At 44.5% G+C, this 24,653-nt stretch overlaps 1 protein-coding gene across 6 annotated transcripts in view; it reads left to right on the plus strand.

The window, feature by feature from the left end:
- Positions 1–24,653, plus strand: part of RALGPS2 (Ral GEF with PH domain and SH3 binding motif 2) — a 281,794-nt gene that overhangs the window by 218,538 nt on the left and 38,603 nt on the right. For all 6 annotated transcript variants that reach the window (XM_030571858.1, XM_030571857.1, XM_030571855.1 and 3 more), the window contains one exon: positions 23,811–23,865. In XM_030571858.1, the coding sequence (XP_030427718.1) occupies positions 23,811–23,865 (55 nt within the window). The remainder of the gene's footprint in view (positions 1–23,810; positions 23,866–24,653) is intronic.

A 24,653-nucleotide genomic window follows, 5' to 3' on the forward strand; every position in this document is an offset into this window, starting at 1 on the left:
GTCAATGGAGTTACATAAATTATGAATTTGACCCATGGTAAATCTCTTGGTAAAATGATGCGCTTGAGTATAAACAGTGTGCAAGATAAGTAAAATTTAAGTAGCCTTGAATTATTTAAAATATTTTAGGGAAAAGTTCTGATTTTAATAACAGACTCAGCAGGGGTAAATTGGCTCCATCCCGAACTTCAGTAGAGCTGTTTAGTTTACAGCAACTGAGAATCCGGCCCAACAGTTCAAGAGGATCCCCAAAGAAAAATGGGGCTTGTCCTTTTTTTCTTCATGATATCTAAAGAAGGCTGAAATGTTTTTCCTGAGAAAGGGATCTCTTTCCACTTGTGTTTTAGGGTAAAAATTCAAGTGCCCTCTAGGCTAGAGACCGTCTATGGTGATTGGAGCACTAGAATAATGATGACATCATAGGAGTCAAAAAAGGGGGAAAATCTTACTCCGGATATGTTTTTAAACTGTCGGGTTTGTTTGTATGTTTTTTTTTATTAATACCCACTTAACTTATGTGATGAACATCTGGATATAGAAAGCCTGTATTAAAGATTCAGCACCTCATACTTTCAGTCAAGGTGTTAGAGCTCACAGTAAACAACCCTGAGATCTCTGAGGTTATCCAGCCAAATCAGTGAACACCAAACTTTCCATTCCTGATATTTTGAAGGTTGAAAATCTTTCAGGCCTTCTTTCTGCATTACAAAGTAGCAAATAAGTACAGAAGCCCAGTTTTTTAAAAGCCTGCACAAGTCAAATTTAAATTCTGAGCCTAGTAGTTATTAGCAGTAAAGAAAGCTAATGGGATGTTGACTAGTATCAAGCACAGTATGTTGCATAGATGCAAGGATGTTTAAAGATTTTTCAGATGAAGTATTTGAAGAAGCTAACAACAATTATAAAATTTTGCCAGAAGGGTCCATTTGAGGTCATTGGAAAGACCAAATATTGAGGACACATAAAGGAAGAATTTAAGAAGATGGTATTTTACAGGAAGTATTGAATGGCTGAAGTGGGTTTCCTGTTGAGTTGATAGAGTCAAATGGTGTATTTAGGGTATTTAAAGAAAACTTGGATAGCGATATAAAGTTTAATAAGTTAAAGTGAGTTTGTTTTCTAGCTGAGCTCCTTTTGAGCAGAGTGCAAAGGAGTGCAGATGTGAGATAAATATTTTCTGCTTATGCTTTTTTTTTTGGTTTTGGGGCATTTTATTTTTTTGAGCAGGGGAGAGGAGGTTGGTTTTCTGTTGGAGTGTTTTGCACAAAAAGTTTAAAAATCAACATTTGAAGGTGATGTGCAGTAGCAGGGAGGTTGGGTTTTGTGCCCTTTTTTTTTTTTACTGCTTTAGGATGTATAAACGTGGCCTGTTTAAAAAATTTTAAATGATTTATCTTAGATATCTAAGGCATACAAAGTCTTGTTTCTTCCTTTATGTGTTTTTGCGATCTCTTTGGAGGACTAGACAACTAGAGTTGAAGCTTTCTCATGCCTTAATTGAAGGGTTGTAAATTTGAATCTTTCATAAAGAAATTTTTCATATTTGTTCAAGTGTTTGAGGTATATCAAACACACACAGCAATTATAATAAGTATTGTGACTAAAAATCCCTTTTCAGTTAATCAAGCTTCACTACTTTGGTACTTGTGGTGTCATGATCCTACTGGTTGTCCAGTTATCCATAGATTGTTCCAGAAAATACAGAGTAGACAAAATCTGAACTTCTAATGCAGAAAAAAGAGGGGAAATCCCTTTTAATGTCTTTATACATCGTAAAAAGAAAAGAGAAAAAAAGCAGGGCAAGGAAATTTAAAAAAATGAATAGATGTAGGCACCAAATTATTCCAGCCACAATGACCCAAGGTCTGTTTCTCTCTTAAACTGCAAATCATATCTTAATAAATAAACAAATAAAATAAAAAATTGCTATTAATAGGACAGTTTATCAAATTTTTTAAATGAAACTTTATTTATGCAATCCCCAAAAATTAATTTAACCTTTGCAATAATAGTGTTATAGCAAGGATTATTTTTATTTTCAGAAACTTGCAGTTAAATCTAAAGCAAAAGATCAGATAAAAATGTTCAATTATCTGAAAAAGAGGAAACTGCTGAAATGCAAAGAAAAATTTTAATACACATGATGTTGAGGAATTTGTAAATCTTTTAAAGCAGCATTTCTCAACGACCAGTCAGTGGACCGGCACCAGCCCCTGGGATCTCTGGACAGTTTAGGAAGGCAGCATTCCAGTCCCTGGTATCAAAAAGGTAGAGAAACACTGTTTTAAAGCATTGTCTGGCTGAGAAGCCCTCACTAAAAAGTTTTTTAAGAAGAAATATGTTAATGCATTAAAAATTTAAATATAAAGATGCAACAGGGTATATTCATTTCTGAGTTGGTGTTATCAGGCATAGGACTGTAGGAGTAAGGGACTTCAGTCACTCAAATAATGTAGCCATCACACTAAAGATGTGTTTATTGCTGTTTATGAAATTAAATTGATGTAAAAATAAGGAAAGAAGTAGGGAGAAACAAGGTTACCGGCTTAGTAAACCCACCATTAAACATTATTGTTCTTAATTGGATTTGATTTTAACACTCCTTTTCTTGTAGATTTTTTTTTTTCAAAGCCAAAACATATAGGAATTAGTGTGATTTGAAAAATAGAGTTCAAAGGCATTAAAGGAAAGCGAGCTCTATATCAAACAATTTTCAGGGCATATGCAGAGAATATTGTGTGTGCAAGCAAACTCCTTTTCTGTGCACATAGCCATTACTCAAGGCCTTGCAGGTATTCCTTAGAGCATTCCTTTAGGTGCATTGGCCCTCTAATGGGTCAGTATACAACTACCTTAAACAGAGTTACCCACACAGTTCACAACACTGAATTAGCTTTGATTTAACAAGTTTATTTAACTACAAGGAGATATACTTGTGTTCACTTACAATCTAAGTCATTAAAGTCAGAAATGGTTACACGAGATACAACAATAAAATGCTTCCTAGTACTAAAGTTTAACAAATTAGACTTGGTTCAAGGTGAAGTTCCTTACTACATGTTCCCATTAACATTGCTCACCAAATTGTCAGGCCAGGATCTGCTGCAAAAGTCCCGAGTCTCTTTCTTTTATCTATTTAGATAAAAGAGCAAGATATCGATAAGGGAAGATCACTTGGGGTGTTTTTGCCACTCACTTTTATAGCTCAGTCACCCTTTGAAATGCATTTTCCTGAGAGTTACCCCAAGTTAAAGTTTATTCACGCTATGAGGATGGAGACAAGAAGTCTGGTGGTGAAAGAGGTTCCTTGCTGTTTGTTCCTTTTCCCCTTCTTTGCCAAAGAATGGTCACTTGATAGATGATTTCCCATCCACTTGGATGACAACCGGCTTGAGGTGTCAGCTTGTGGGAGAGGCGTGTGTCTCTCGGCCCCAACCCAGCCCCAGCACATACCAGCTGTGGCTGTGGGAGAAGCATGTCTGTTGTGGCTCCAACCACATCCCGGCCCTGGATCTGCTGAAGTGGGGAGAGGAGCCCCTCCCCCCCCAGCCCAGGTGCTGCTGCAGAGAGAGCTGGGGGGAGTCCTCTCTCTCTCTCTCTCTCTCTCTGCCGTAGCCCTGGGGCAGCCTGCACCCCAAATCCCTCATCCCTGGCTCCACTCCAGAGCCTACACCCCCAGCCGGAGCCCTCCCCCAGACCCTATCCCTGGCCCCGCCCCAGAGCCTGCATCTCTTGCCAGAGCCCTCACCCTCACCCCCACCCCAACCCTCTGCCCCAGTCCTGAGCCCCCTCCCACACTCTGAACCCTCGACCCCATCACCACCACATGAATTTTGTTATGTGCCCCATTATGGAGGTATATAACAAAATTCATTCTGCACATGGGTGAGAAAAATTAGCGGGAACACTGCCCACACAGTGTGTTTTGTACAAAGATGATGATAATGGTGTGTACAGTGTGAATATGGGGTGTATTTGGTCACAATGACAGCTCTATTTGAAACAGTGAAAATACCAAGAGCCATATTCTTTAATTGAAAAAGGCTTTACCCAAGGGTTTAAATAAATGATTCAAAACTATTTTATTTAATTTTTAAATAAGGAGCACCTATGCTAGGATGAAGTCAAACATTTGGGTATCCAAGTTCCTTAACTGAAACATGTTATTTTCCTGTTATGGTTTTTGTTTTGAATGGTTTTTTTTGGTGTGGGAGATGTGCTCACTCGTCTTTTTAACTGTTAATTAAATGGTACGGCTGTTCTTTATTTCAGATTGGCTTTTAAAGCAGTCAGTTACAGGAACTGAAATTAGTATGTTCTGATGACTTTATTTGTATTATTGCAGGGCACAGATACCCCAGTCAAATTGTGGCCTTAGTGTACTGGACATTGTGTAAATACATAGGAAGAGACAGTTTCTTCCCCCAAAGAATGTATATTCAAAGACCCTGATCCTTCAATCAAAATAGTATGCAAAAACCTTTGTGATTGTATGGATACCCATTGATTCTTGTTCGAGTGATGTCCCTGTGGGTGCTTCACTTTAGGTGTCAGTGTGCCCATGTGCCTGTAGCCGGAGATTTAAGGTAGCAGTGCCTGGTTAGGTCACACATGCATGATCCCCGTCTTGTGCCACTTTAGGCAGTTAACTGGTGCTTTGCAACCACCCCACCACCCCAGTTCCTTCTCTACCGTCTTTGGCTCGAGTCAGAGCACTTAGTAGCGCCTCACAGCTTAGGAATAGCTTTACTTTCCCTTAGTTTTAGTTCTCAGAATAGTTAGCCTTCCTATTTTATCCTTGTCTTTTTCTTCTTCTTCTCTCTCCAAAAAAAAGGAAAAAAAAGAAAAAAAAAAAAGAAACTTATTTTAAATTTTCCTCATAGGGTTGCAGGTTTCCCATTCTTCTGCAACAACACAGTTAGCGTACCTCCTTCCCTTTATTTTTTACAGGGAGAGTACGCTACCTGAGGGTCATGCCTGGCTCCCCAGGGTTCAAATGCCTACCTACCTACAGGCTTTCTATACCTCTTTCAGATGGACATGCTGTGTGTCCGGTGTCTCAGACAGGCACATTTACTGCAGAAGTGCTCGCATTGTCACAATCTGAAAGCTCACACCAGAAAGGCAAGAGATCTCCAGCTGAAACTTCTCCTCATGGAGAAGTCTCTTCAGCAAGCATGTGAACCTGAGGTATGCACCTCATGTGGTCAGAAATCACCATCAGCAGCTTCTGATAACGGCCCTTCTTCCACTGCACAGGTTCCTGATCTACCCTCTAAGAAGACAGCAAAAAAAACGGGAAACCATGTCCCAGACTTTGGAGTTGGCCAAGAAAAGGCGCTCCACTCAAGAGCAAACGCTCCCAGTACCGACTGCACCAACCTTGTCAACAGCCAAAAGAGTGGGCCCCTTCGGCACTGTCGGTGCCAAGAAACTGATACTGGGCACAGAAGAATATAAGAATGGTCATACTGAGTCAGACCAAAGGTCCATCTAGCCCAGTATCCTGTCTACCGACAGTGGCCAGTGCCAGGTTCCTCAGAGGGAACAGGTAATGATCAAGTGATCTCTCTCCTGCCATCCATCTCCACCCTCCGACAAACAGAGGCTAGGTACACCATTCCTTACCCATCCTGGCTAATAGCCATTAATGGACTTAACCTCCATAAATTTATCCAGTTCTCTTTTAAACACTGTTATAGTCCTAGCCTTCACAACCTCCTCAGGCAAGGAGTTCCGACTGTGCGCTGTGATGAAGAAGAACTTCTTTTTATTTGTTTTAAACCTGCTGTCCATTAATTTCATTTGGTGGCCCCTAGTTCTTGTATTATAGGAATAAGTAAATAACTTTTCCTTATCTACTTTCTCCACATCACTCATGATTTTATATACCTCTATCATATCCCCCCTTAGTCTCCTCTTTTCCAAGCTGAAAAGTCCTAGCCTCTTTAATCTCTCCTCATATGGGACCCATTCCAAACCCCTAATCATTTTGGTTGCCCTTCTCTGAACCTTTTCTAGTACTCGTATATCTTTTTTGAGATGAGGAGACCACATCGATTTTATATAAGAGCAATAATATATTCTCCGTCTTATTCTCTGTTCCCTTTTTATGTTGATTCCTAACATCCTGTTGCTTTTTTGACTGCCTCTGCACACTGCGTAGATGTCTTCAGAGAACTATCCACGATGACTCGGAGATCTTTTTACTGATTCGTTGTAGCTAAATTAGCCCCCATCATATTGCATGTATAGTTGGGGTTAGTTTTTCCAATGTGCATTACTTTACATTTATCCACATTAAATTTCATTTGCCATTTTGTTGCCCAATCACTTAGTTTCCTCCGCCCAAAGGACCTCTCTGTTCTTCTTCGAGTGCTGTCTCTGTGGGTGCTCAACTCTAGGTGACGGTGCTTCCCGGCGCTGTTGATGGAGATTTTCGGTAGCAGTGCCTGGTTGGGGCACACACACTCAGATGGTATCTCCCGTCTAGTTGGAATCTTCCTGAGCGCGTGCCCCCGACACCCTCCTCAGTTCCTTCTCAACCGTCCTCGGCTGAAAGACGGGACTCGGGGCAGTGCTGCCTTTTTCTTCCCTAGTCTCTATGGGAAATAGAAATAATTATTAATTACTTCCCAGTTGTTTCCCTTCCTTTAGTATAGTTAGTTACGCAGTTTAAAAAAAATAAAAATAAAAGAGCCCCTCAGGGTCATCTCCCGTTGAGACACTCTACTAGCCCATCTCTAATTCATAATGCCAGGAGCTTCAGGATTTAAAAGATACATCTCCTGTCAGGAATTCATGCCATGGTCAGATGGGCACTCGCACTGTGTGAAGTGCCTCGGGGACACCCACATTCCTGGGTTCTCCTACTGTATGCCATGGCCTCAGTGGTACCCGTGGCAACATCCTCCTACCAATCATCCTCCCTCTGTGCCTCAATCTCCTGCTCCATCCACTTCTAGGGTACCCGAGCCCCCTCCTGAGACTGGGAGCTACGCACCATATCCTGACTCATCTAACTCTAACTCTCCACTAGCCTCGGATGAAGTCCTCCTCCCTTCAGCTCCACAGACCATGGACGACTGCAAGAACTTTTTAGGAGGGTGGCACTTAGTCAGGATATCCCCTTAGAAGAGGTTCAAGAGACGCAACACAAACTCCTCAAAATCCTTCAACCGTCTGCCCTTGAAAATCGTGCTCCCTATAAATGAAGCACTCATGGAGCCAGCTGACACTCTCTGGCAAACCCCAGCTTCTCTAGTACCAACTTGCAAGAAGGCTGAACGTAAATACTATGTTCCTGCAAAGGACGCAGATTTCCTATTTTCTCATCCACCACTGAACTCTCTTGTCATGGATGCAGTTGCATAGAGGACCAAACAGTCACAATATCGACCCACCCTGCAAGACAGGGACCTTAGACGCCTTGATGTCCTGGGCCTCAAGGTTTATACATCTTCTACACTACAATTCAGGATTGCAGACTATTCTGCTCTCCTCGCCAGTTGTGATTTTGATAATTACAATAAGCTTTTCAAATTTGCCTCCTACATTCCCGAGGACAGAAGAGCAGACTTTAAATCAATCCTGACTGAAGGACAACTGATTTCCAGAACGGCCCTACAGGCGTCTCTAGACACGGCGGACACAGCAGCCTGTACCACTGCAATTGCTGTGGTTATGCGCAGATGCTCATGGCTGTCTGCGTTTGGCATTCCTAAAGAACTCCAGACCAAAGTGGAGGATCTCCCCTTTGATAAGGACAAACTCTTCTCCAAAAAAAAAATACTGATGAACTCCTCCACACCATGAAAGCTTCTAGAGCAACACTGCGCACCCTGGGCATTCACCCATCTCTTCCCAGGAGACAATGATACCAACCCAACCAAAGACCACACACACATTAGTGCTATTGTCCTCAACCTAGACCAAACGACACAACTAGGAATCATAGTAGACCCCCCCAAGCGCAGACAAAATCAAGCCACCACCTTCCGTCCATCGGGCAATAAACAACAGTTTTGAAACGTTGGTCGAGGGCTTGCACGACCACCCCTTGATTCCACCGCTTACTTGCCCATTTGGCCACCGCCTCCAGTATTTCCAACATCCCTGGCAGCGGATTACACAGGACCGCTGGGTCCTCGAAATAGTTCAGACCGGTTTCTCCATCCCTTTTATATCCTACCCTTCCCCGTCCCTCTTCAGGGACCCTTCTCACGAGCAATTACTTCACACAGAAGTGCCACATCTTCTGAAACTAGGCACAGTGGAACCTGTGCCAACGCAACACCAAGGGACAGGGTTCTACTTCCATTACTTTCTAACGCAGAAAAAGACCGAGGGATGGAGGCCTATACTAGACCTATGCCAACTGAACAAACTCGTGAGGACACCAAGATTCAAGATGGTCACACTGAGCACAATAATACCTGCACTGGATCAACAGGACTGGTTCACAGCCCTCGACCTACAAGATGCTTACTTTCATATATCAATTCATCGAGATCACAGACGCTTCGTACTATTCACAATCGGTCAGGACCATTTTCAATACAGAGTTCTTCCTTTCAGACTCTCCACAGCTCCAAGAGTTTTTTCCAAGATCCTAGCTGTGGTCGTGGCTCACCTCCATAAACACGGGGTCACGCTGTTCCCCTACCTGGACGATTGCCTCATCAAGGGCGACTCCTATGGCGAGATACTTCAAGCCACGCATTTCGCCATCTCCCTCTTTCACAGCCTAGGTCTCCAAATAAACATACAAAAATCCACCCTGACACCTACGCAACAGATCGAGTTCATTGGAACTCACCTCTACTCAACCTGGAGCAGGGCCTCGCTCCCATACAACAGATTCCTTGCTGTCACGCAGCTCATACGCACGCTCTCTATTTGTCCCAGGATACAAGCAAGAATCTGCCTACAGCTCCATGGTCACATGGCAGCCACCACCTTCGTGGTTCAACACGCCAGGCTACATATGAGATGCCTCCAGGGCTGGCTCAACTCCAGTTTCAAACCCAACAGACACCCCTTAGGGATGCTGCTAACTCCTCCCAGTGTTACTGCTTCCCTTCAATGGTGGACAAGTCCAGAAAACCTCTGCACAAGGATTTCTTTCCAGCAACGATCCCCAACGCTCATGCTCACCACGGACGCTTCCCTGATTGGTTGGGGAGCCCATCTAGGGGAACACAGGGCACAAGGCTGGTGGTCCGCATCAGAGACGCATCTACACATAAATCTCTTAGAGCTCAGAGCAGTGAGGAGAGCATGCCTTCACTTTCTTCCCCTCATAAAGAACAAATATCTGCAGGTCTTAACAGACAATATAGCATGTATGTATTACATAAACAGATAAGGGGGAGCCCGATCACATTCCCTTTGCATGGAAGCCATTCAACTATGGAATTGGTGCATACAACATCAAATACAAATCATCGCTTCCTACCTACCAGGCTGCCACAACACTACTGCCGACTCACTCAGCAGGCACTTCTCGACAGAACACAAATGGGAACTGCACCCCGCAGTACTCCAACAGCTTTTCTCCCACTGGGACACCCCGTCAATAGATCCCTTTGCCACGACCCAAAACCGAAAATGCCCCGTTTTGCTCCAGGGCAGGACTCAGGACTGCATCCCTAGGAGATGCATTCCTCATCCCATGGAACAACTACCTCCTGTACGACTTCCCACCAATCCCTCTGTTACACAGGGTTCTTTGGAAGATCGCGGACGACAAGGCCCAGGTCATCCTGATTGCCCCAGCTTAGCCAAGACAGACGTGGTATCTTTACCTTTTCCGCATGTCCTCCCATGGGCTCTTCCCAACAGGCCAGACCTCCTTTACCAGGGCAACGGACAAGTTCTTCACCCCCAGCTCCAAAAGCTCCACCTCACAGCCTAGTTCCTTCATGGTTCCAAACCCATGAACTAACCTGTTCCGAGTAAGTCCAATATGTCCTCCTGCACAGTAGGAAAGACTCCACTCGTAAAACCTACCTGCAGAAATGGAAGCGTTTTGCTCTTTGGTGCTCACATAGGCATTTAGCACCCAATAACATGACCCTCCGTAACATTCTAGACTACCTCCTGAAACTAAAACAGGAAGGACTGTCGCTCAGCTCCATCAAAGTGCACCTGACGGCGCTTACTGCCTTCCATGACCTATTAGATGGATACTCACTCTTTACCCACCCCGCCATTAAACGCTTTCTCACCGGCCTGCAAAATCTCTACCCTGAAATTCACCCAACAGCGGCTACATGGAATCTTAACCTCGTTCTTCATACTCTCATGAAACCTCCATTTGAGCCCTTGGCTACTTCCTCTCATCTCCATATGTCCATGAAGGTGGCTTTCTTAGTTGCCATAACATTGGCAAGGAGAGTTGCTGAAATGAGTGCCGTGATGGCCCACCCTCCCTGCACAATCTTCTCCAAAGATAAAGTCACTTTGAGACCACATCCTAAATGTCTTCCTAAGGTAGTATCGACCTTCCATCTCAACCAACCTATATATTTTCCTACTTTCTATCCCAAACCTCTCAAAACTCCTCAAGAGGCAACCCTGCATACTCTCGACGTCAGGCGAGGAATTGCCTTTTATTTAGACAAGACTAAACCATTTTGCAAGTCTCCACGACTCTTTGTTTCCATTGCCAAGAGATCGAAAGGTCCGGCTATCTCTAAACAACTCCTATACAAGTGGATCTCTGACTGCATCAGATCCTATTACCATGCGAAAAATCTTCAATCACCCGACAACATTAGAACTCATTCCACTAGAGCCATGTCGGCCTCCGTTGCCTTCCTACACAACGTTCCCATTCCTGATATCTGCAAAGCGGCTACATGGTCATCTGAACACACGTTTGCAAAACACTATACTCTCACGCAAGACACCACGGCAAACACAATAGTAGGCCATACAGTACTATCTACAGTACTCACTGCCGCATCTCCAAAGTCCCACCAACCATAATGGGTACTGCTATACATTCACCTAGAGTGAAGCACCCACAGGGACAGCACTCGAAGAAGAAGAGAAAGTTACTCACCTTGCAGTAACTGAGGTTCTTCGAGATGTGTGTCCCTGTGCGTGCTCCACTCCCCACCCTTCTCCCCTCTGCTTTGGAGTACTGATATGATTCTCCATGGTAGAGAAGGAACTGAGGAGGGTGTGAGGCGCACACACTCAGGAAGATTCCAACTAGATAGGGGATACCATCTGAGTGCGTGCACCCCAACCAGGCACTGCTACTGAAAATCTCCGATCAACAGCACCGGGAAGCACTGTGGAGCACCCACAGGGGGACACATGTCGAAGAACCTCAGTTACTGGAAGGTGAGTAACTTTCTCTTTTTTCAGAATCTGAGTCTCCCATCCTTGGCACCAATGGTACAATGGTACCTGCAGCACTTAGTCAACCCAGTTCTCCACCTCTGCTCCACAGTTCTCCAGTGATGATGAGGATGGAGATGAGGATGCAGGGTAGTCTATGCATGCACTACATTCCTCCTCTATGCACTACATTCCTCCTCTATGGCTGCTCCTATCACGCGGTGCCCCTACGTACATGAGCTACCCAGTATACATTCCCAACCAGCCCTGGATGCCCACTATGTCCTTCCAATCACAATGGCCTTTAGGCTGCATACCCAAAACAACAACAACAGGGCATACCTGTTGGCTTTCCACAGCTGACACACATCATGTACCTTTATTGATGCCACAGGGCCCACCCTGCACCTCTGACCAAGGAGCTCAAGAGGAGAAGGAGGAATTCTCTGATCCAGCTAATCCACCTGAAGTCCACTTTTCCTCATTCTCACTGGATGACACTGTTATGCCCCCACTTCCCATTACAGGTTATAATTTTAAACAATTTCAAGACCTCTACAAGAGGTCCACCTCACTGGATGTCTCCCTGGAAGAAGTCCAGGAATCGCAACACAAACTAATTGACATACTGCACCCTCAACTTCATCTAAAATCGCCCTTCCCATGAATGATGTGATTATGGACCCTGTGAAGTTGCTCTGGCTAACCTCTGCAATGATTCCACCTACCTGTAAGAGGTCTGATAAAAAAAAAAAAATACCAGTTGCCTACAAATGGCTCTGAATTCCCTTTTTCTCATCCAACACTGAATTCATTGGTGATTAACGCCGTCGATGAATGGGGTAGGCAACAATACTACAGAGACACTCGTTCTGACAAAGACTGGAAATGACTTAATCTTTTCGGCCCCAAAGCATATTCTTGTGTGAAATTGAGAATTGCCAGCTATGTGGCCTCACTGGCAAAGTATGACCATAATAACTACGCAAGTCTCTCTGAATTTACTGCCTTTATTCCAGATGACAAATAAGAACAATACAAATCCCTCATCACGAAAGGTCCACTCATAACCAGGACAACGTTATAAGCTGCCCTTGATTCAGCAGATTCAGCTGCGAGATCCATAGAAATTGCAGTTGTTATGAGACGAGCCTCCTGGCTCCATCTGGATTCCCAAAACCAGCACAATTGATGTGGAGGACTTACCGTTCGAGGGATCCAAACTTTTCATGGATAAAACTGATGAGTTGTTAACACACTCTTAAGGACTCTAGGGTGACATTGCAATCTCTGGGCATCGACACACCTAAGATCAAAAGATGCAAGATGACACAGCACTTATCAAGCCCCTCAGTTTTTCTGATTTCTCCCCACTACCCCTGTATGCACAGCACAATAGATACTATGACCAGCAGGGTCAGAAGTAAAAAACCTTGAGGAGATGGCAGCCTGCTCCTTTGAATACTACTTCACAACCATCAACTTCCAGACAACAAATTTGAGGCTTTGGTCAAGAGCCTGAGATCTCCACCTCTTTCAATGCTGGAACCATCTACACCTTTCAAGACCTTTGGAGATCGCCTGAACCCATTTTACCCAATCTGGCAGAGTATTACATCAGACAGATGGGTATTAGAAATTATCAAAACTGGTTACTCCATCCCCCATATCTCCAAACCTTCTACCCACTCCTCTTCCCTGTCCCTCTTCAAGGACCACCTCATGAGCATCTACTGCAAGAAGAGATAACCGACCTCATGTCACTAGGAGCAGCAGAATCCATACCATCTGAGTACAGAGGCAAGGGATTCTGTTCATAGTTTTTTCTCACACAGAAAAAAAACAGGAGGTTGGCGGCCTATCCTCGACTTATGGCAACTCAACAAATTTGTGAAAACACAGCAATTCAAAATGGTCACACAGAGCACCATTATCCCATCGTTGGAAAGAGAGGGGACTAGTTCTCGGCCCTTGACCGCCAGGATGCATATTTTCATATATCCATCCATTCCTCACATTGAAAATTTCTACGATTTGCAATAGGGTAGGACCATTTCCAATACAAAGTGCTGCCCTTTGGCCTTTCTACTGCGCCTTGGGTATTCTCAAAGGTACTTGCCGTAGTAGCTGCCTGTCTACGCAGAGAGGGAATTATGATTTTCCCTACCCCTGGACAACTCTCTGTTGAAAGCACCAACAAGACAGGTAGCCCTGAAATCCACCAATTGCACAATAACAGTGTTCACTAGGTTAGGCCTTCAGATAAACATGCAAAAATCCACTCTAACACCAGTTCAGCAGCTGGAATTTATGGGAGTGGACTTCAACTCCCTTGAGGCAACAGCCTCACTTACCAACAAAACAGTATCTGACTTGAAACAATTTGATCTCCACAGCACAAAACAGCCCACAAGTGTCTTCCAGAACTTGCCTACAAATTCTAGGCCACATGGCTGCAGTGATCTTTGTCGTCCAACACGCAAGATTACATATGTGGTGCATAGAAACCTGGCTCCGAACAAATTGAGTTCTACAAAAGCACAGTATAAACTTGTATTTCACCATGCTAGAAACAGTCAAAGATTCTCTTTTTGTGGTGGACCAAGCTGGACAACGTCTGCAGAGGGGTGCCCTTTCTACCGTCGATCACTATCACCACAGATGCTTCCCGCCTAGGATGAGGAGCACATCTGCAACCACACTCTATACTTGGTCTGTGGTCCACAACAAAGTCTCATCTTTATATAAACCTATTAGAACTGGGAGTGGTTCAGAACACTTGTTCCCACTTCCTACTGCTAATCAGAGAGAAGACGGTACAGATTCTCACGGACAATGTAGCTTGTATGTTCTACAGACAAGGGGAAGCACAATCACATTCCCTCTGTGTGGGAACCATGTGCTTTGGCACTGATGGATCAAGCACAATGTATTATGGCTTCATACCTATCTGGCTGCCTGAACACCATGGCAGATACCCTAAGCAGGAAGTTTTGCCAGGACCATGAGTGGGAGTTGAACACACCAGTACTCTTAGACATTTTCAAACACGAGGTTTTCCAACTATAGATCTTTTTGCAACTGTGCAAAACACCAAACACCCCCAGTTCTGCTCCAGAACTAGGCCCATGCTCTCTGGGCGATGTCTTTCTCATCAAATGGAATGCTACCCTACTATACACCTTCCCTCCCTCTTCCCTCTTAGCTGTGTGCTTCACAATATCAAACAAGACAGATCCAGAGTGATTCTAATAGCCCCTACAAGGTCACGAAAAACATGGTACCCTTATCTTCTCCACTTGGCAGTCTGCCCACCACGCACACTGCCTCTTCTACCTCGGCTACTATCACAAGATGTGGGTCACATCATCCATCCGGATTCTCAATGGCTCCATCTCAAAGGGTGGCTACTGCATGTCTCTTAGACCCTGAAATGACATGTTCTGCAGACGTACAAAACATCTTGTTAAACAGTTGTAGGACAACTACCAGACTCACATACATAAGTGGAGGCAATTCAATTCATGGTGCTGACACAAACAGACCAAACCCCTCTCAGCCCCTTTACCTCTCATTCTAGACTACTTGCTGGAAGTGAAACTGACTGGCATTTCCATGAGTTCCATTCGTGTTCATCTATCAGCTGTCAGGGCGTTCCATCATAAAGTAAATGGATTCCCTACTTTTATGCATCCATTCTCTAAACGCTTTCTTAAGGACCTCACTTCTTCCTGCCCAGATATTTGGAATCTCACCTCACCATGGGACCTCAGCTTAGTCCTCCATGACCTCACCAGCCCTCCCTTTGAGCCCATGACTACAAGCTCCCTCCTACATCTTTCCATGAAGGTTGCATTCCTAGTGGCCATTACATCTGCCAGAAGGGTGGGAGAACTGGCAGCTTTCATTGCCAACCCACCTTACACAATCTTTTTTAAAGATAAAGTATCCCTGAGATCACATCCCAAGGTTCTACCTAAAGTTGTCTCATCCTTTCACCTCAACCAAACAATATACTTTCCAACATTTTTTCCTAAACTACACATGAACAAATGACCATCCAGATTACACACCCTGGATATTTGCAGGGCTATCACTTTCTGCACTGATAGAACAAAATCTTTCCGCAAATCTCCAAATCTGTTTCAATCATCAAACAATCAAATGGTAACGCCATTTCCAAACAATGTCTATCCAAATGGATATCAGACTGCATAAAACTACGTTACCTCCAGCATGAATGACAACCCTCTATGGGGATCTGCACACATTCTACCAGAGGCCTGTCAGCCTCCATAGCATTTCTTAATAATATTCCCATCATTGAAATCTGTAGGACCGCAATATGAGCCTCTCCACACACATTTACCCAATATTACACTTCGCAACAACATGCATCTTTCGATACTTTGTTCGGACATACTGTACTTTTCATCTCCTATGACTTCCGCTCCAAAGCTACCTCCTTCCACCAGAAGGCACTGCTCTGAAGTCACCTAAAGTGGAGCACCCACAGGGACATCACTCAAAGAAGAGAACATTACTCACCTCATGCATTAACAGAGGTTCTTTGAAATGTGAGTCCCTGTGGGTGCTCCATTACCCTCCCTCCTCCCCTCTGCTATGGCTCCAATTGTAGGGTCAGTTCCAAAGGTAAAACAAGATACAACAAGTAAGGATAACAAACAAGAGAGGGAGGGTTAGGAGTAACAGTGACAGGCACATGTAGTTATGTAGACTAGCTAAATGTACAATTTGATGTCATGAGTCTTTAATATATAAATATATTAATTATACCACAAATTTCTACTGGTCACCTGCCTATACGTTATTATTTAGTAACTAACTGTAGGCATCATGATAGGACTTGGTTTCAAGGAAAGGCTAGTGCTTAGAAAAATGCATGGTACTGATCTGCAAACAAAACACCTTCTTAAAATATTGTCTATACAGATCACTCTTGGGATGTGTCTATGACAGAATCTTCTAGAAAGTTTTGGCCATTGGAATTGTGTGGATGCTTCCTCATGGACCTGTTTGGACTTGTGATTATACAAGGAGGTCACTGCCCCTCAGTTTTGTACAGACACTGCAACATCTAATTGCTTACACATTTATTTTGAATACTAAGAAACTGATAACCTTTTATCTGATGCTGGAGCAATCCATGATAGTTGCATACCAGAGTTCACAAACTGATCTTGAGTCTAACCGAATAAGTTAGATGAAACATGACTTTCATATATGAACTCTTTAGAGCTAGAATATCCTGTTTAAATCAGCCAAAACTTCCCAGTGGTCTAAGCTAAGCAAAAAGTGCAGAGAAGATGCATTATAAAAAAGCAGCTCTAAGAAATCTTATGTCCTATAGAGTGGACACTGAAAAGCACCTCAGTATTCTATTGTAAGAAATTATAGGGCCAAATTCAGAAGTGTTCTGTAATCGGTGTAATTTGTACATTGGTAAATTAGTATGAGACTAAAGGACTCTGTATTAACGTAACTTACACACTAATGAGCCCAGAATCAAGTGTAAAATGCACAAATTTAGATTCCCATCAATGTTAGACTTGCCTCTGAGTTAAACACATGGTATTTTAAAACACTTTTTATATCTTCTAAAATTAGGCCTGCAAAGACCTGTTTTAACCTGTAATTAAAAGTTCAGTTTAAATTATACAAAATACATGGCCACACCACCCCAAATAAAGAAATTGCAATTAAACATATCAGACAAAAGAGGAAAAGATGCAGAATAAAAGTTAGAAATACCCTGTAGTGCGGCTTTGCCTTGGTCCGTCCCTCAGCGGGGCTGTGGGGTATCACACCGCCTTGCTCTAGCTTGCCGTCTGTGGGCTCTGCAGTCGTGGGAAATAATGCACACTCGATTAGGGGCTCAGGCCCTTGGAGCGGGGCTGAGTCGATAGTCAAATGGCAGCCTAGGCCCTAGGTCAGGGTGGGGAGGCCAGCAAACAGTCAGAGACGCAGGCTCTTAGGCAGGGGCTGAGTCAGTAGTTCAAAAGTGGCCCAGGCCCTAGGTCAGGGCGGGGCAGCAGTCTCACAGTCGGGCCCAGGCCCTTAAGCAGGGTCCAGGTCAGTAGTTCAATAGCAAAGCGCAGCCCAGACCCTAGGTTGAGACGGGGCAGCAATCACACAGTGGCCAAGGCCCTTAGGCAGGAGCTGAGTCAATAGTTCAAATAGCAGCCCAGGCCCTATGTCAGGGCAGGGCAGCAAACAAACAGTCAGAGACTCAGGCCCTTAAGCAGGGGCTGAGTCCATAGTTCACGTAACAAAAGGTCCTAGCCTCTCCAGGCCAGGGAAAATGGGGAGTGTGCCACCCAAGGAGTGGGTGGCGGGGGGACGCAGCCCTCCCACTCCACTGCGTCCCAGCCTGGGGCCCTAGCAGCGGCAGAAACTTGCTGCTGTCAATGGGGATCCTGACCACAACACACTGACATAGGCTCTGGCCCTGCTGCGGCCAGACTGGGGTCGGCTGCACCTGGGCCATTTCCACACTCCCCCTCGTAGGGTGCCTGAGTGGTGGTAGCGTTGCCGGCGGTCTCGAACACCATCAGTTCCTCTGGGTAAGTAGCGGATGGTAGGCTCGGCTCCTCCTCGGGGTAGCGGGAAAGAGGCAGGCTCGGCTCCTTGGGGTAGCGGGCAAGAGGCAGGCTCAGCCAGTCCTCCTCGGGGTAACGAGCGCAGGGTAGGCTCGGCCAGTCCTCCCCGGGGTAATGTGCGAGGGGTAGGCTCGGCCCACCCGGTGTGACCTCAGGCCGGCCGCGGCCTTCTGCTGTCTCCCCAGAGGGAGCTCGGTCACAGACGTCTGGCCTCTCCGGTGGCTGGTTCCCAACCGAGCTCTGCCGATGAGCTTTTATACTTTCAGGTCTGCGCCGTGACCTCTAAGGGGCAGGCGCAGGACCCAGTGACTCCGCCCACGTTGGTGTTAGGGAAGGTCCATCCCTCAGCGAGGCTGTGGGGTATCTCACTGCCTCACTAAATACCCAAAGAAGGGAAGTTTGGTGGGGAAACAAAATAAGAAGAAATAAGTTCTCACTCCAGTGTCCTTAGGCAAATAAACTAAGCTAAGCAGACCTTTTTGTTTGCATCCACTAAGCAGCATAAATGCTTATAGGGACAAGCCTTAGGGAGCTGCAAGGAAATCTTTAGTAATATATTTTCTACCCCAGAGAGACTTATTTTGTGAAGCCTTTTATTTCGTAGGGTTTTTTTTAAAGATTCTGCACTTTGTATATATGCCATAATAGCACTAATATAGCACTTTGCATCTTTAAAGCACTGAATTGTGTTCAGTAGTAGGCAAAACAACATTTAAAAAAGCCTTAAAAGAAAATTGTTTTCCCACTGCAAACAAAAATAGTGAGAGTGAGAAAACTGGATAACAGAGGGTTCTCGTGCCATGTGCTTCCAAAAAATTCAAGAGAGCAATGACTGTTGGGACCATTACCCCTCCCCTTTACTCCCTCTCTGCTTGTTCAGAATTCCAAGGGTATGAAAGGGAGGGTCCCTTTTGTCTGCTGAAGGTACACACAAGCTTGAATTCGCTCAGTGCCCTAAATACTTCCCTCATCATCATCACCTCTTGTTTTTCTGCATTTTTGGAGATTATTTTTTTGTTAGTTAGCTAGTCAGTTTAAAAAGAAAGCGAAGGGTGCTCATACATCATGAGCATTGCCTGGGCCGTTGGAGTGTGGAAGAGCACTCTGAAATCTTAGTTGACAAGGGAAGTTCTTTAGGCCCAGTCAACTAAGGGCAGGTGTATACGACTGCGTAAATCAATCTAACGTGCATCACTCAGGAGTGTGAAAAAGATACACCCCTGAGTGATGCACGTTTCAGTGACCTAAACACTGTCCGCACTGATGCTATGTCGGTGGGAGATGCTCCCTTGTGGATTTAGCTTCCATCTCTTGCGGAGGTGGAATAATTATGCCAACGGGAGAGCACTCTTCCATCAGTAAAGAGCGTCTTCACCAGATGCACTACAGCAGTACAGCTGCACTGATGTAACCCTTCCCATGTAGATCTGCCCTAAGTCTAACACTGTGTAGTTCAGCATTGACTCTCTGTTTGTTAAAAAGGCATTCAGGTGCTCAGTCTACAGAGTTCCTTGAGCAAGTATAAATAATATTCAAAGGTGGTACTCTCAGAGAACTACAGTGAGTAACTTTTCTATCTCAAAATCCATTTTACAGTAACAATTTAACTGTGATGTACAAAACATATTTATGAATTCTTGGCATATATGTAATTAATCATATATTTTTATATTCCAGGATGTGCATATCTTGGTGATGAATTTGAATGTTTGTCAGTGTCTTAAATTCATTAATACCTTACTTTTAAGCAATTTTTTTGTATGAGAATTTCCTAGTTTTAAAATAAAGATTTTGAGTTTAGTTCTGTTTTTACAAACAAACTAGCGTCTACTGTAGCAATTTAAGCAGTTGAATATTTAAAATTTTCAACTCATGGAAGCATTAAGCTCACTGAAATGGCAATGCTAGAAATTAGCTTTCCAGTAGAAGTAGAAAATGTTTAGGAGCTCCACAGATTCAATATTTACCCCTTGATCCTGATGTCCCCTTTTTGTGGACTTTTACGTCTACCTAGTGGAGTTAGAAATTAATGACTTCATTAGATAGGCACCTTCTCATGCATTTCTCCTTTTTCCTGGCTGCTCTGTACACTCTGTGGTCCAATCCACAGCTTCCTACTCATTTCCCATAGTGTTGGTTATAAGCCAGGTCAAAGCTTCTTTTAGGGACAAATCAGGGTAGCTGAGACCAAGCTGGCTGAAATCTGTTTGGTAGCAAATCTGGGGCTTGGCATTGTGGCTGTAGGATGGGACCCCTCAGCTTAGGGTTTGGATTGGCCAAGGAGGAGGGCTCTAGAGATAGATAAGTAGAGATTTGTGCTTTCTCTCAGAATTTATGCATTCAATGAAGAGAGCCTTCTCTAGTCAGGGCTTGAAGATTTTCATTGTCTCCAAGCTCTAATTGGTTCACATGAAATCCTTTGAAGTCAAAGGGAAAAAGCTGGACCTTCAGTTTAAAGCTATGTCTGCTGGGTGTGAAAAGTTTTTCAGAGTAGCCCCATGCCCTGGTCCAGCCCCATTCTGTAGTCCTTCAGCAGGTCTCCAGTTCTGCGTCCACACAATCATGCTGTATCCACAAAGGCATCCCTGTTCCTTGCTGATTTTTCCAGCCAAGAAGCCTCAGACAGCCTTGCTCTCCAGCTCAGCTCTAAGCTGCCCTTCACCTTGGCTCCTTCCATGACCCTTAAGGCCAATGCTACTTCCCTACTAAGATTTTAAAATACTTACCCCAAAATCATTCTCAGAGCTGGGACTCCCCTGCTGTTATAGTATATAGCAGGGGTCTTAAACTCAAATGACCACAAGGGCCACATGAGGTCTAGTGCATTGTCCCGAGGGCCGTATCACTGATACTCCCACCCTCACTGCCCCAGCCCTGCCCCTACTCCACCCCTTCCATGAGGCCCTGCCGCTGCCCCACCTCTTCCTACCCTTTCCCTGCCCCTTTCCACCCCCTTCCCCAAAGTCCCCACCCCAACACTGCCCCTTCCCTGTCACCAGGGGGTGCAGGGTGTGACAGGGTCTCAGGGCAGGGAGTTGAGTGCAGGAGGGGTGTGCAGGGTGCAGCAGGGAGTTGGGTGCAGGAGGGGTGTGGAGTGCGGCAGGGGGCTCAAGGCAGGGAGTTGAGGTGTGGGAGGGGCGTGGAGTGCTGCAGGGGGCTCGGGGCAGGAGGGATGCAGGAGGGATGCAGGATGCAAGCTCTGGCCCAGCGCTACTTACCTAGAGCGGCTCCGGGGCGGTAGCGGCACACACTGGGGCCAGGCAGGCTCCTGGCCCCGCTCTGCTTCAGGAAGCAGCCGGAACCATAGCCCCTGGGGGAGCGAGGGTGGGCACAAGGCTCCGCTGCTGCTCCTTCAGTTACCTGCCACGAAGCTCCCATTGGCTGTGGTTCCCTGTTCCTGGCCAAGAGGAGTTGCAGGGGTCGGTACCTTGAAGCAAGGCAACACAGGAGCCTTGTGCCTCCTCCCCTCCAGCCCGAAGGGACGTGCTTCCAGTCACTTAAGGGAGCGGCGTGGGGCTCATGGCCCTGCAGGGGGCAATCCGCCCCTGGCCTATAGTTTGCCCACCCCTGGGGGCGGAGGGAGCTTGGCAGGCCACATAGAAGAGCCCCGCAGGCCATGTGTTTGAGACCCCTGGTATATGGCAAGTCAATAGTAGGCAGAGCAGGGAATTTGTAGACTTGGATAGCATTAAGGAAGTCAGTGTGATGGACTGGCTAGAGGCTGTTGTTGTAGAATGGGGATGGAGCTAAGGAGCAGGGATTTTTTTGGAGGCTGGAGCTAGTCAACCTATGGAACTCTTTGCCAGAGGAGATTGTGAAAGCCAAGAGTATAACAGGGTTCAAAAAAGAACTAGATAAATTCATGGAGGATAGGTCCATCAATGGCTATTAGCCAGGATTGGCAGGTCTGGTGTCCCTAGCCTCTGTTTGCCAGAAGCTGGGAATGAGTGACAGAGAATGGATCACTTGATGATTACCTGTTCATTCCCTCTGCGGCACCTGGCATTGACCACTGTCAAAAGACAGGATACTGGGTTAGATGAACCTTTGGTCTGACCCAGTAAGGCCAGTCTTATGATTGGGTGATAACTGGACGAATGGAGCAAGGCTGGTAGCTGGAGCCAGGAAGCAGGGCTCATCTGAAGGTTAAAGAGCAAGAAAGAGAGTCCAGCAGGGAAGAGGGGCCTTATATTGCAGACAGTGAAGCAACTAAAGTTTGCATTTACAATTTTAAATGCTCCAATTCTTAAATGGCTGTGCTGTAGCCAGTAGAGAGGAAGGATGATCTAGTGGTTAGGGTAGTGACCTAGGACCATGGAGATCTGGGTTCAAATCCTTTATTGTTATCTCTGTGCCTGAGTTCCCTATCTGTAAAATGGGGACAATAGCGCTTGCCCTACCTCAGAAGGGTGTTCTGAGGATAAATATATTAAAGATTGTGTGGCGCTCAGATACTATGGTAATGGGGGCCATAATAAGTACCAGAGAGAGGTTAATGACAAGAGGGTATCTCTTGGTGTAAACAGAAGCAGTTATAAGTAATATAAATAACTTTATTTTTTATTTTTTAAACTCCCTTTTATATTGAATTTTTTGTACATGTACTTAATTTCAGCTGTTAAGGCCAAGCAATTTGTAAGTTAGAGGGATCTGAGAAAAAAAATGGAGTAGATGCACATTTCAAAAGAAGGTAATTTGAAATGACTTCAGATTCCAGAAGTGATAACCACAAAATTAACCATAGGAGAAACTGGCATAAGTTTTCTGATCATATATCTAATTTTCAGACCTGACTACGGGATTTAGTCACCATTGTAATTGCAGATCTCAGTACTATGGAGCTGCCAACAACACCTCCATATGTTCACATTTATATATTAGTCTTTACAGAATCTGTCATCTCCATCCGATATGTTCTGTGGAGCAAAACAAATGTACTAATAGTCTGACCATACACCTTGCTTTCCTGAAACATGAACAATTATTTTTTAAACAATGAAACCTAATTGTTTGCCTAAGTCTAGGTATGCTTAATCTTACCTGGGCATGGGGGTAGGGGATAAACTAGATGACTTCTTCAGGTCCCTTCCAGCTCTATATTTCTATGATTTTTAATAAGCATTTCAGTTAAATCATTACTGGTGCTAGCCCATTGGGGGCTTTAAGCAGAAATATTTCCCCCGATTACACAGAACACATATTAATAATTAATATGGAGCCCCCTTAAGCTACTTGGGGCCCTAAGCAATTGCTTAGTCTGCTCATGCCTAGTGCCGGCTCTGAGTTAAATTCAGTTAACTTAAAAAAGTTAATTAAGGGTTTCTGAATCAGCACTGGCTTTTAAGATATTGGAGACTCTCAGTGAAGTTAGTCTGGAGCTAGTGGATTAAGTTTCAGTCTACTCCTGTATTTGTTTGTAACGAAGCTGCATCTGTTCGTCATGACAGTGAATTATCACATTTTGTGTTGTAATGGCACCTAAAGAAGCAAGTCCTTTTAAATGTTCATCAGGTTGGGCATGAAATAGACAGATGAAAATTTGGGATTGTTGCATTAATTTTGAGAACACTTCTCCCCTTTAGACTTTGGATATTGCAGATACATAGAACCAGTCTCCTACCAAATCCATATCTCCTACATTTTTTATCCATAACTCTTTTAAGTCATACCTAGAGTGAGCACCTTATGTGTAGCGTTTGTTATAGATTTATTTCTGCCTAATCGCTCTCATAGAAATTCTAAGGAAAAAAATGTCACAATTGGAACAATTAGACTACAGATGGTACAAACTAAGGAATAAAATAGTTGGTTTCAAAGTATTATGCCTTCTGGTTTTAGGTAGCAGTGATGGTTCAGAACTTAGTGAAGAGACTTCGTGGCCAGCATTTGAAAGGTAAGAAAAACTGCTACAGCTAAACCTATATCTCCAACTCCATTCAGACCTCACTAGTTTAAACCTATCACTCAACTCCTTGCAAATGAAGTGTAATGTTAGTGGTGTGCAGGACTCAATTATGTAATAAACTGGGTAACAGCAATTGCTTCTAGAGTACGGTGTACCCTTTAGGTTCTTGTCAAACCAGTTTAGGGGGCAGCAGCTTCTGGTTATCAGCTAACAGAGAGCTTTGTCACCGTAATGGCTTATTTCTCAACTTTGTCTCCTGAATTAACTGGACCACCACCAAACCCCGACAAATTTCCTTTTCATGAATACCGGCATCTCCTGTTCAGTATCCTAAACATTGTTTGCCTCTCCTGTTTCAACATCTTCACTAGCCCTCAAACCTCCTCTATGTATCTCTTTTATTCCTGGCTCCCTGCATTCCTACCAAAGTCCTGCTGCTCTGGCTGCTCCTTACTCTGCTGCCTTGTCTCTCCCATTCCCCCACTCTATCTCCTGATTACTCCTCTGTCCGCCAATCCTGAAGCAATCCCAGCTATCACGACCTATCCTATCTAATGTAGACTTTTTTTATATCATGCTCATTACCATAGTATATGAACACTATCCAGGTGTCATTGACGACTGTAATCCAACCCCCTAAGTATTCAAAAGTGAGATGAGGTGTTAAATAATAACAGTTGAAAATAGTAAAAATTGGAAACCTAATGTTTTCCTGCAAGCTATAAAGATGAATCATGAATAAAGTGTACTGAGCCCACTGCCTATTCACTGAACAG

This window comes from Gopherus evgoodei, chromosome 8 (assembly GCF_007399415.2).
Source record: "Gopherus evgoodei ecotype Sinaloan lineage chromosome 8, rGopEvg1_v1.p, whole genome shotgun sequence".
In the NCBI taxonomy this organism is placed as follows: Eukaryota; Metazoa; Chordata; order Testudines; family Testudinidae; genus Gopherus; species Gopherus evgoodei.